This window comes from Buteo buteo, chromosome 4 (genome assembly GCF_964188355.1).
Source record: "Buteo buteo chromosome 4, bButBut1.hap1.1, whole genome shotgun sequence".
Taxonomy (NCBI): domain Eukaryota; kingdom Metazoa; phylum Chordata; class Aves; order Accipitriformes; family Accipitridae; genus Buteo; species Buteo buteo.
This window is the reverse complement of record NC_134174.1, coordinates 29,637,572-29,649,782: the sequence shown is the minus strand read 5'-3', so window position 1 is coordinate 29,649,782 and position 12,211 is coordinate 29,637,572. Positions and strand designations below refer to the sequence as shown.

At 47.4% G+C, this 12,211-nt stretch overlaps 1 protein-coding gene across 4 annotated transcripts in view; it reads right to left on the bottom strand.

The window, feature by feature from the left end:
* Nucleotides 1-11,991, bottom strand: part of MACROH2A2 (macroH2A.2 histone) — a 29,137-nt gene extending 17,146 nt beyond the window's left edge. Inside the window, exons 1-2 of one of the 4 annotated variants that reach the window (XM_075025370.1) lie at nucleotides 11,811-11,991; nucleotides 4,147-4,379 (exon numbers count right to left, since the gene is read on the bottom strand). In XM_075025370.1, coding sequence (XP_074881471.1) covers nucleotides 4,147-4,318 — 172 coding nt within the window. In that variant the 5' untranslated portion in view covers nucleotides 4,319-4,379; nucleotides 11,811-11,991. The other 3 variants (XM_075025369.1, XM_075025372.1, XM_075025368.1) reach the window with 3 other exon arrangements.
* Between the last annotated feature and the right edge of the window lie 220 nt (nucleotides 11,992-12,211).

Here is a 12,211-nt window from a genome sequence, read left to right as displayed (position 1 = left end):
AACAGACCACGTGCATGGCTGATCACTCACAGGAGAATCACCGGTCCATGCTAGGCCCTGGATGAATGCAATCAGACAGCTCTGGTCCCGTTTGACCCTTCCAGCCTCATCCCCCTTGCCCCTATTCCAGCCATGACTTGCTTTTCCAGTTCCATAGCCCATTCTCCTTTCCTTGGCAATCCACACTTGAGATTTATATCTCAGTTGCCTTTCCTAGACAGTCTCTGTCTCTCCCATCTACTCTTCTCAGCTGTTTTAACATTCAGGCTCAATCTTCCTTTCTAGGTTCTTCATTATCAGCACCCCCTCCATCCAATCCTTGGCCTGTACCCTATTTTTCCAACTTACTCTTCAACTTCCTGGCAGGATTTTTGGACATGCCTTGCCATTTATTTGCCCACTGGTCATCAGTTCAGCTCTCCCCACTAGCCAGATCCGTTCCTGGCTCTGTCTCTAACATTAATATCCTTCTCCCATTACCATCGTCTCCCCAGAATGTTATGATCCGTTCCCAGTCTCCTTCTCTGACCAGTGTGGAACCTGTTCCTAGTCTCCCAGTCTGCTTATCCAGTTAATTCCAGCCTGCCCTTCCCACCTCACAGACAGTAAGTAGGATTAGCCTCTCCTTCAGCTCCTATTCATGTACGCCCTGCCCTCAGTCCCAGACCTCTTGCCACCCACCTTGGTGCGACTTTCGCCTTCACAACAGGGAGCTTCCTCCCCTGTGCTGCCTGGTACCGCTGAGACCACAGAAAGCAGACTCCCTGCTCTCAGTGCTGTGACCAGGAGCAGCCGGGGACAGCAATGAGAAGGAAAGTCCTTCTGAGCACCCGTAGCCACGGGCTGAAGCATGCTCAGCCACTGCGTGGAGTGGCCTATGTGCAGTCCTGTCACACATCGGAGCTGAGAGGTTGAGGCATGCTCCATCACTCCGCGGGGACAAGGCATAGGCAGTCTGGGCAGCACTGGGAGCTGAGAGAGGCTGGAGCATGCTCAGTGAGGACCAAGTCTTCAGAGATTTTAGCTGTTAAAAATCAAAGAAGTGTCTTCTGAGCACGAGCAACCTGTGGTTCTTCAAAGTTACAGCTTGGCCAAACAGAGCAGATTTCTCTGAGATGGCAGAGACCACCCGCCCCCTTTTGTAAAGCATGAACTCTCTGCTCAAACGCAGAGAAGCACTCAGGCATTTAGAGAAGTTCACATGAATTGTTTTAACTTAACAAAAAAACACGGTTCAACTCGCTTCTGTGAAACAGTTTAAGAACCAGACTCCCTTAGTCCCACCCTCCCAGATTTAGCCTGAAGCAGTTCCCCTGTATGCAGCCTTTCATTCTGAGTAGCCACCATTTCATAGTTGCAAGTCCATGAGACAGAACTGGAATTTTTAGGAGGAAGTATCAGATAATGTTAAGAAATGGTACCAGTTTGATATATAATAAGCCGTCCGACAACAGCCTTGAAAACCACATTTTGTTTCTAAAGGCTTGCCAAAAGCAAGGACTATATTCACACATATGTATTAGGAGTAACTAGATCAGCAGGGTTAGACCTTGCTAGACATTTTAATTGAAATATCCACCTTTGTAAACTTTTCAAACAAAACTCTGGATAGAGTACAGAAAGTCTGGTTTGGAAAGACCACTATCCACAAGCAATAGGTGTTTGCTCAGAAACATTACTCCATTCTGTTACAATATATAAAGGGTTGGGGTGAGAGGGGGTTCTCTCTCTGCTGAACCAAGCAGCTTAAAATAACATTCTCTTACAACTTGTGTAGGCCCCCAGCCTACACATCTAGCAATTTTCTTGCCTGGCTGACTACACATTCTTTTTTTCTAAAACAAAATGTAGGCCCACACATAATCTGCCCTTACCATATTAATGATTTAAATTAAACTGCACTTACTAGCCAGAAGCGGAGCCAAGATACACACTGTTCTAGTTCAAGTAATAGGTAAACAGTGCTGCGCTGTGTGTTATAGAAAGATGACCATAACTCAGTCTGCACTACCCAAGTGCTGCATATAACAGATGTGCTGTTGACAATTTATTACTACATCTTGTAGTAATTGCCACAGCTCAGAACAAGCTCCTCCAAATGTTTATCCTAGAAACTCATTTGAATGCTACGGATCCCTGTGGAGTGGGAAAAGAAGCAAAGTATTCCTCCCCAGACTGAAGGTCAGCAGAGTCACTACGCAGCACGTTATTCAGTTAGAAAAGTTAGTGCAATTTCCAAACCCCATATAATACGGTTTTCATCTTGCAATACCCAGACATCCAGAAGTCTGTAGATGACTTCCAAGCAATTCACAATCAATGATAAAGTAAAGCAAACACAACTTGCTATAGAGAAATTCGTATTTACAACATTCCTGAAGAGGCCTGAACCTCCACTAGCAAACATACAGGGGCCTACCAACAAAAACAAGGTTGAAAATCACTGTAATAGAGCAAGGGAGCTACAAGAGCTATGAATCCTCTGTCTCTACCTTTCCCCCTAACTCCCTGCAGCCTCTGAAGCATCCCTGCTGAGTCGCACTCCATGTTGCAGCCAGCTAAACAAGGTCCACAAGTCACAGACTTCCCCGGTGCAGCACAACTGCACCAGCTTCACTGAAAGAGAGATTTCTGCAGTTACAAGACTTCACTCTAAGTGTATGAAACTGGATTGTGCAAATATGAGTATACATATGTTCTTAATGAAGTGAAAGATCTTCTCCAAAATCACTTTAGAGAACCAGTCTTTCTCTATGATGAAATGATCTTAATACAAACATGTTTGTTCCTACACAGTAAAAAAATAAAATAAAATAAAATAAAACGAGTGAGGGATAAGGCTCACCATCTTGGCTTTTGATTCTGCTTTTCAGTGGTGTTTTGTTTTATTTTAAAATCAGCTCCTTTTCTGGACTTACCTCTTGAAGGAGCTGGGGGTGAACATAAATGCAAGCTTAAACATTTTGTTTACATTTCTTCCACATAAGCAATACATTTTCACTCCAACTCCAGAAGCAGCCTCAGGGAAAAAAAAAAAATCGATTCTCTTCTTGCAATTAATCAGCACAGATGTGGAAGTTTCTGTAACATGCTATTAGGCATAATCATAAATTTAATAAATTAATAGTGAAATTATCACTATTTCAGATTTTCTCTATACCTTTGAAAGGAAATAGTGCTTTTACCATTTGGTAGTGAGAACAGGCTTTTATGTGTAAAAAAGACAGCAATGTTTACATAAAGACTGGCATGCTGTTATATGGACAACTAGGCTCCACGCAAGCTGCTTCTTCCATCCATGCCACTTTGGCAATAAACTATGCTTCTGAAACACAACCCTCTCAACTAATTCCATCCAGGCTTATGACTCCTCACAGATTCTCTAATGCACCTCAGTCTTGATCTGTAACACCTAAGTAACCTGAACCAGAATCCTCTCTGCACCGGGCATTGTAACAATTTGCTAAGGTGCTATTTTCCACAATGAAGAAAGAAACCAAACAGATATGATCGTACGACAGTCTGAAATACTACAATACATCACAGTATATTGCAGTATATTGTATCACCATGTGACATCTGCCCCTCCCTTTGGGGTCAATTTCAGAAAGGAAGGGAAAAGAAAACTCAGGGTATGTGGGAAGATTTAAAGCCTGAAATAGTTTCTTCATACACTTAGGCAAGCCAAAAGGATTTTTAAAATACAAATTAACAGCCTCCATACTTCATAACACTTTGACTCTGCCCTGCAAGGAGAAATGCAGCCAGTGAAATAGTTTGTTCACTTAAAAAGCACCATAGATGTACAAGGTGGGTTTGCTTTTTTTTCTCCTGTTATTTACATCCAGGTGTATCAAAAGCCTACTTCATATCGGTCTTCTCTTGGACAGAAACTATCTAGACGTGACTCCTCACTCTGCAAAGCAACAGAAAATAATCCTTCCAACTAGTGACCGAGCATGGTGCCTCTAAAGGAGAAAATTTCCATCCTTAGCCTCTACAAGAAGCAAATTAACCTCCTTAGCATTTTAAGCAAATTTCAACAAATCCTGCACCAAAAGTGCTGAACACGTTTGTATCCTATCCCATGGATATCCCTGGCTTCTGTGCGTGATCAGCACTTCCAGGATCAGGTTCTTGGTTTACCTGCTAGGTACTCTATGACGGCTGCCATGTAAACTGGTGCTCCAACACCTATCCGGTACTTGTATGTTCCTTTCTTTAAGTAGCGCATCATTCTCCCCACAGGGAAAATAACGCCCGCCCTGCTTGAGCGTGAGAGTTTGGACATTTTCTTCTTCCCACTTCGGCCTGACATCTTGCAGCTTTGTGCTTTTCAATGTGCTGGTGATTCTTAATCCCTTGCTCCAATCCAAAAGCTGCAAAAGAAAAGAAACAGGATTGGTGTTCAGCATGTGAGAAACATCTTTATACATTATCTTGTTCTTCCAGAAGAAAAAATTCAAACCCATTCTCAGTACCTATTAAAGCTGAGGAATTACTCATTCAAAGTTGAATAACTGGAACATTTGCTACAACTTTTCTTTTGACTACTGCACTGTCAGCGTTGCAATATCACAGGAAAAGTCGTTTGGACAATATAACAAAAAAAAAAAATCAAATGCACATTAAATGAATCTTTAAAAACAAAACCAAATCACACCAAGGCAGACATCTGCAGCGTGGAAGATTTCCATGTTGATTGTTAAGTTTAGCAAATCATAAACAGCTGAGAAGTACTGGCATAACGGACAGCATTAAACAAGCTGAAAAGCAGATACTGGTGCTACCTATAAGTAGAGGAAGTCATACTGTTCGCGCAGAAGATAAAACCTACCTACAAACACACTGCTTCTTCACGGGTCTTTTATATGGGGAATTTCATAAGCATGGCTGAAGAGGAGAAGCAGGCAAGCAGCTATGCTTCAAGCACCTCCTTTTGTGCTGCTCTGGCCTCAGGAACTGAGCCCTGGAGGCCAGCTCACAGGCTTCACCACTTTTGTAATTCTCCCCAGATCACCTTCACAGCAGCTCCTGGGAGCCCCAGAAGCCTTCCTCCACGGAGCTAAGAGGAGGTCTTTAATCTCTCATCTTAAAAGGACTGGCTACCACGTTCTTCTGTCCATCAAGATCCCTGAAGATATGTTTTTTCCCTGCATTAAGAGCCAAATCTAGTCTATACATAGGAGCAAAGAAAACAAATCTCATTTTTTCCTTGTTTTTCTGGCAGCTGTGAGATTGCAGCCAAACAGATGACAAACCCTGGAGACACCACTCCATTTCAAAGTGTGCACGTGGTTGTAGTTACACCCCTAGTTCTCACTCAAATAATGGGGAAGTTTTAACTGTTTACAAGAATTGTTTTTAACTCCATTTTGATAGCTGCCTTGGTGGCCTAATTATCATCCTGGTTACTCCTCTGAAGTAAACGAAGAGCATGTCTGCCACAGATGGTATTTCTGTCAGTGAAGGCACAGCTATGTAATTCCCAGTATTCTTCCACCTCAATGAAACAAAGAAACAAAAGGAGGGACATAATTTGAAAAACATTAGATGATATTGTTAAATTTTATCACAATCTGCAAAATATCATTTAAAAAAAAAAGTTGTTTGACACCACTGCAAGCCCTTGGAAACAATTAACATTCATCCGAGGAGGGGATAGAAATCTGTGTTTTGTTCTTATCCTGCTGATCACAAATCAAGTACCTGTCCCATACGAAGCCAGACATTCACAGAAACCTGCTCATCCATAAAAGCCAGAGTCAAGGGTCGGTTTCTGTGATAACCTAACTTGAATGCTGGTTTCACTTACAATATCAAGGAAATAAAATCACCACAGGGTCTGCAGGGATCTATAACACCCTGGCGTGTCCTTGTCTATCAGCCAGATAATTTTTTTCTTTCTGCATGCAGTATATTATGTGGACACGATAACAAAAGTTGGGAAAGATTAAACAAGTAAACTTATCAGACACGGACACCTCAAAATTGATGTTGCTCATCATCCCACTCCAAGTTCCCTGCAAACTGCCAAACTGGAATCACGAGTGGTGGTAAAAGAGCTCATAAACTACCACTTGCAAGCGCAGATTAAAGGCAATGGCCACTTCAAACAGATAGAAGTGGAAAAGATTCCCAAGCAATTCATAATTGCATTGATGCAGGAGTAACCAGTTGTGCTAGGAAGCAGCTCCGCTGACCAGGACCAGCAGGTTACAGGAGGCGGGGGGACGAGCTGTTGTGAAAAGGCAAACCTTGCATCAAGGTGTATAAGCAAGAGGACAGCCAGTGCTGAGCTGAGAAGCTGTGTCCAACTGCAGATACCACACTTCAGGCATGTGCAGCAATGAGAATCCAAAGGAGGGTGATAAGAACAATCAGATGTCTGACACAAACTAAAAGGGAAGGCGAAAAGAAGCAGGAAGACATGATAATGGTCTTCAGAGTTGTAAAAGGCTGCTTCAAAGGTGGAAGGAGTAAGTGTTCCCTATAAAAGTGACAGGAGAAGAGCAGGACTGTTACAAAAGCTGTGTAGCAGGGAAGAGAGCAGAGCACTGGACTCGGTCAGATGGGGAGGTGGCAGAATCTTCCTGCCAGGACAACTTTAAAATGGTTAGAGAATATATGTCAGAAATGGCACAGGAAGCGTTGGATCTGCCTTGGGACTGGGGGCTGGATGAGGTGATCTCTCGAGGTCCCTTCCTCCCAGCCCTTTTGCTCAATGAAATTTGCAATTTGTGACAAACCCTATATAAACTTTCAATTTCATATTATGCTACTGATTAACCTTTATAAAGTGTCCTTTTCAGTTCGTGATAACTGACATTCAAATTAGTGAATAAACGTAGGCTGGGAATTAGGTTTCTAGCCATCAGAGGAGCAAACTTCTGGAACAGCCTTTTCTTATGAGTAATATGAGCAACAATAACTCATTTTAAGGTGGAACTTAATAAATGTATGCACTAGGCTATGATCCGATTCCTGCAAGACCGGCAGGACAGCTTCATCACCCAAGAGTTCAGTCCTGCACTGAAATCCCTACAGAGAGCCATGCTGAAAGAGTACACTACAACCAACTATGTATCACAATCATATTGAGCTAACCTCTTGTATATTTGCTCCTATAGTACCAAATCAATGAAAAAAAAGGCAAGCATCATGAGATTACATCTACAGAAAATACGGTGGTTGCACTTGATCTCTGTGATAGAAAATCAAAATGTGTTTGCATAACTAAGCACACCGCTTTGGTGCATACTGTTGCATTATATAAATTTCTGTTTAATTAATCACTTCTGGCTCATTCTTCTGTTGCCTCACTGAACTTTCCACCCCTGCCTATCCCTTTATTTCTCTCTTCTCTCTCACAGCAAGTCTCAGCCATTTTTTCCCCTGCTGCCAAGGCAACCTTTGGAATCCCAAAATATTTTTCCAAATACACTGCAGGTAACAGATCAGGTATGTTTGCAGGATTTTGTGAGAGCCTAAATACGAAAGAGGTTTCAAAACTGTGCTAACACTCTCTCTCTCTTCTTTGCAACTTATGTGGATGTCATGGTTTAACTCTAGCCAGAAACTAACCACCATGCAGCTGCTCGCTCACTTCCCTCCCACCCAGTGGGATGGGGGAGAAAATTGGGGGGAAAAAAAACCCCCAAAACTCACGGGTTGAGATAAGAACAGTTTAACAGGACAGAAAGGAAGAAAATAATAATGATAACAACAATAATAAAATTACAATAATAATAATAAAAGAATTGGAATATACAAAACAAGTGATGCACAATGCAATTGCTCACCACTTGCTGACCGATGCCCAGTTAGTTCCCGAGCAGCAATCCGCCCCCAGGCCAAGTGCCCCCAGTTTATATACTGGGCATGACGTCACATGGTATGGAATACCCCTTTGGCCAGTTTGGGTCAGCTGTCCTGGCTGTGTCCCCTCCCAACTTTTTGCGCCCCTCCAGCCTTCTTGCTGGCTGGGCATGAGAAGCTGAAAAATCTTTCACTTGGTCTAAACACTACTTAGCAACAACTGAAAACATCAGTGTGTTATGGACATTACTAAATCCAAAACATAACAGTATACCAGCTACTAGGAAGAAAATTAACTCTATCCCATCCGAAACCAGGACAGTGGACCAGGGTATAGTGGGGAGCGACATACACAACAGTATGTTCTTATCTTGTCTTGGATCCTATGGGAAGCAAATTTTGGTACAAAGCTATGGCATAGTCACATCTACTAGAATACAACTCCTGTGGACCTGGACAAAGAAATGTGGTATGCTGGGGTTGCCAACGATCTATGCTAGGCACCTTGGAGGGTGGACACTAAGGGAATGGTTCACAGGCTCAGGTGACCAACATTCCTTGGGATCTCACAGCTCTCTTGCACAGAAGAGCTACGCCTGGTCTGCAGTGAAGCCCCAGGAGTTCAGGCCCTGCCGGCTGATTCCTCCCACAGGCCCCTGCCTGGTTCACCTTGGAGGATGCACATCAGCTCAGCCCTGACGCAGTTACGTGAGGCACTCACCTGAACTGCTCCAAAGCTGCCAACAGCTGAAGAGCTACAAGTTGAGTACTGCTGTCCTAATTGCTCTCTTCGGGTGATACAGCTAAGTGTTCAGGGCTTATCAGTTGAAAAGCACTGGAGTCTACCCACATTAGTTCCCTCACTGCCAGCTGATTCATCATCTCTACGTTTGCCCTTATAAACTACAGTCTCCAATAAAAAATACAGCCATGACATTTGTGTGAAGTCCATCCTCGCTGATTTAGAACAACTGCATCTATATCTGGCTACGACAACATCATGAGGCTTGGGCAATTTAAAGTAATTTTTTCCAATCCCTTAATTGGTCACGGCACACTCCTACTCTGCCATGACTCCAACATCCCTGTGTTGCTATGGGGGATTTAGTAGCTATCAGATCTCCAGGAGCTCTCTACAGCATGATGAAAAGGGGCAGACTTTTGCAAGCTGGGCCTTCCTCTGTGAATTAAATCTTCTTCAGAGCCCAAAACAAGCAGCAATATTTTCCTTCTGCATGCCGGGAAAAGAGCTCTACCTTCTTGCCACTCTCAGGTGGGTCCTTCCACTACAGACACCACCACCCTGTTTTCTTCCACCATGGTTATCTGCAGAGGGTGCTGACTGCTGCACAAGGACAATGGAACAAGAGACAGCCCTGGGCCATTCCTCTCACCATTGTGCAATCCCCATCCCACACCACATCCCAATGGATCAAGTTTTACCAAAGCAACCTTAAAACCACTTTCCAGTCCTTCTTACACAGATGCTCAAAAGAACAAAATCTCATCATCATCTTTAGGTGGTAAGGACACCTATAATTTTTAAAAAAGTAAGAACAGCCTGCAGACATGGAAACACATTGCAACCTCCAAGTGAGCCTGAATTTCAAGAGCTGGCCAGGAAACAATTTCAGAGATTAACATGTCAAGATCTGGCAAGAAAGCATGGATGCACATCAGAAAGTTCAGTGCAGTACAAAATGCCTAAGCTACATCAAATCTAAATTTTTCACTAAGAAAATCACAGAAAACAGCAAAAGAACAGAAAGCTTAGTTGCAGCCCTGGTGGAGAAAAGTAAATTCTGGTTGTTCCTCTTCACATCCCAGATCACACAAAAGACAGAGGCAAGCTAGGGTAACAGCTACACCAAATATGAAATGCACACTAGCAACTAGTTATCACTAAATATTTGAGCAATAATTAGGTAAATTCCTGGTCAGATTAAAATAGCTGGCATTACAGCTTACCCTTCTGGACTTTACAGGTGGCTACAACATCATCTGGCAGACTAAAATTTAGCACAGTGCGCCAAGTGCCCTCCCTCAGACAACTAGAGATTCAGAAGAGGACATTACACTGGGAGCTACACCAGAAGCTGACACAGGATAAAATGCTGAGGCACTGCTAGATGCTGACCTCAGTGTCCTGGCTCACAGAACTAACACCAAAGCCTTTGCAAGGCTTTGTATGGGAACCGTTTCTACCAAATTTATTCACCACAGATGCACTGGACACCATTTACAGATGGTTCACATGTACTTGGCGTCTAGGAGTCTTGAATTCCAAATATTGAGAAAACTTGAAGTCAGCAGGCAAAGACTGAAACCAGGGACATGCAGGACTATTAACATGCCTGCACTTTCCTCATCTCCAGCTTAAGATCTATTTGAACAGTTAGGAATCAACAAGCAACCCAAAGATGTTATGTCTAGGGGTCAACTTAGACTGTGCTCTCATATACAAATGCCACTTTGTGAAAATAACTCAGAAGACCTAAAGCTTGTTACCTGAATAAATCAGCAAGGCACAACCGATGCGCAAACATAGCTTTATTCAGTGGGCAAGCAGTAAGCTTCCTGGACTCAACCTACTCCAAACTGGCAGACACAGAGCGCGTTCCTACTGAAAGAAGCTTCACGGGCACCCTGAAGCCAGAAAAACCCGGGGGGTCCTTGCAGAGGCAACTTCTCCTCACAAACCGCTGAGACTGACCCCCGGCGGCACAACACAGCTCGCAGGCTGAGGGGATGACCCTCGGGACTGACTCAGCCCGAGTCTTCTTTTGATCTTGCTGAGAGCCGCCGAGCTCGCGGGGGCCAACCCGGTCACCGCCAGGCTCCCGGAGCCACCTCAGGGCCAGGCGGCCCGTACCGACAGACCGACCCCGGCCGCCCTGCGCTGCGCTGCCGGCTGAGGAGCGTAGCCGTTACCGGCCGTTGGCAGCCCCGCCCCGCGCACGCCACGCCGTTGCCTGGACACCTCCGCCCCGCCCACTCCCCCTCAGAGCACCCGCGCGCCCGACCCCACCTCCCCGAGGGGCGGCCCCAGCGGAGCCCGGGCTAGGAGGAAGCGCGCCGATTGGTCGGGAGCCGCTGAGCGACGGGAAAGGGGCTGGGGAAGGGGGGGGGCGCGGCGGCGCCGCGTGCGCGCTCCGTTGCCGGCCGCGCAGGCGCCCTGAGGCGCGGCGCAGGGGAAAGGGGGGGGAGTGGCCGTTGGCTTTCCCGCGCAAACGCTCCCCCCCCCCCCCCTCCACCTACCCCCCCTCACTCCTCCGCCATCCCTTCAGCGAGCTCCCTCCCGCCGTCACGGAGGCTTCGCCCGCTGCCTGCGGAAGGGGCGGCGGTGGCGAAACGCGTTCCCCGGAAAACGGGAAAAAGCTCCCGCGGTTTCGCCTGGCTGCGGGGCGCAAGGGTGTGTGTGAGGGAGGCAGCCAGCGACAGCCGAAGGCGCGCGGGGGCCCGCGCGCAGGCCCCAGGGAGGCCTCGCGCCCCCCCCGCGCCCCCCAGGGCCGGCCCCGCTCGCTCGCGCGCGCGCCCGCCCGCCCGCCGCCGCCGCCGCCGCCGCCGCCTCGCGCCCCAACCGTCGCCCGCGGCGGTTCCTCACCACAGCCACCCCACACACACACAACCCCCCCCGGCTCTCTTCCCCTCACGGCGGCCGGCCGCTGCCCCCACCCCGGCCATGGCCGGTCCTTCCCGGGAGACTGCGGAGAAAGGCAGCAGCAGCAGCAGCGGCGGGAGGAGGAGGAGGAGGTGGGTCGGGGGGAGCCGGGAGCGGGGAGAGGGAAGGAGAGGAGCGGGCCTCGCCGCGGCCCCGGAGCCCCCGCGCCGCCGCTCCCCTCACCTGCCGGCGCCTGCCGCCGCCTCCTTCTTCTCTTCCCTTCCTCTTTTTTTTTTTTTTCCTCCTTTTTCTTCCCCTCTTTTCCTCCTCTCCTTGCCCCCCCCTCCTGCCCCCCCCTTCCCTTTTTGGCTCCCCCACCCCCCGCCCGCACCCTTGCTCCGCCTCAGCCGCCGGCTCTCTTCCCGTATTGTATGTTTCAATGGCGATGGCGGCGGCTCCTCTTGAGGGGGGTGGAAGGGGTTTCCTCCTGCTCCGCATACCGCCTCTAGGAGGAGTCACTGCAGCCCGGGCCTGCAACAACCCCCCTATCGCTGCCGCCCTCCCAGACATCGCGCCGCTCCTCCTTGCCCGGGCCCCAGGGCTGCTGCTGCTGCTGCCGCCGCCTTCCCGCAGGCACCCCCTCCCCGCCTCTTCCATCGCTCCCCACCCCACGCACGCTCAGGAGAGAAAGGGCTCCCCTGACCCCAGTCCCCAGGAGCTGCTGGGCTTGCATTGGTCGGGGAGCATAAAGGAAGAAAGCCAGGCTTCCCGTCCTTTTCCCTGGTCACAGGA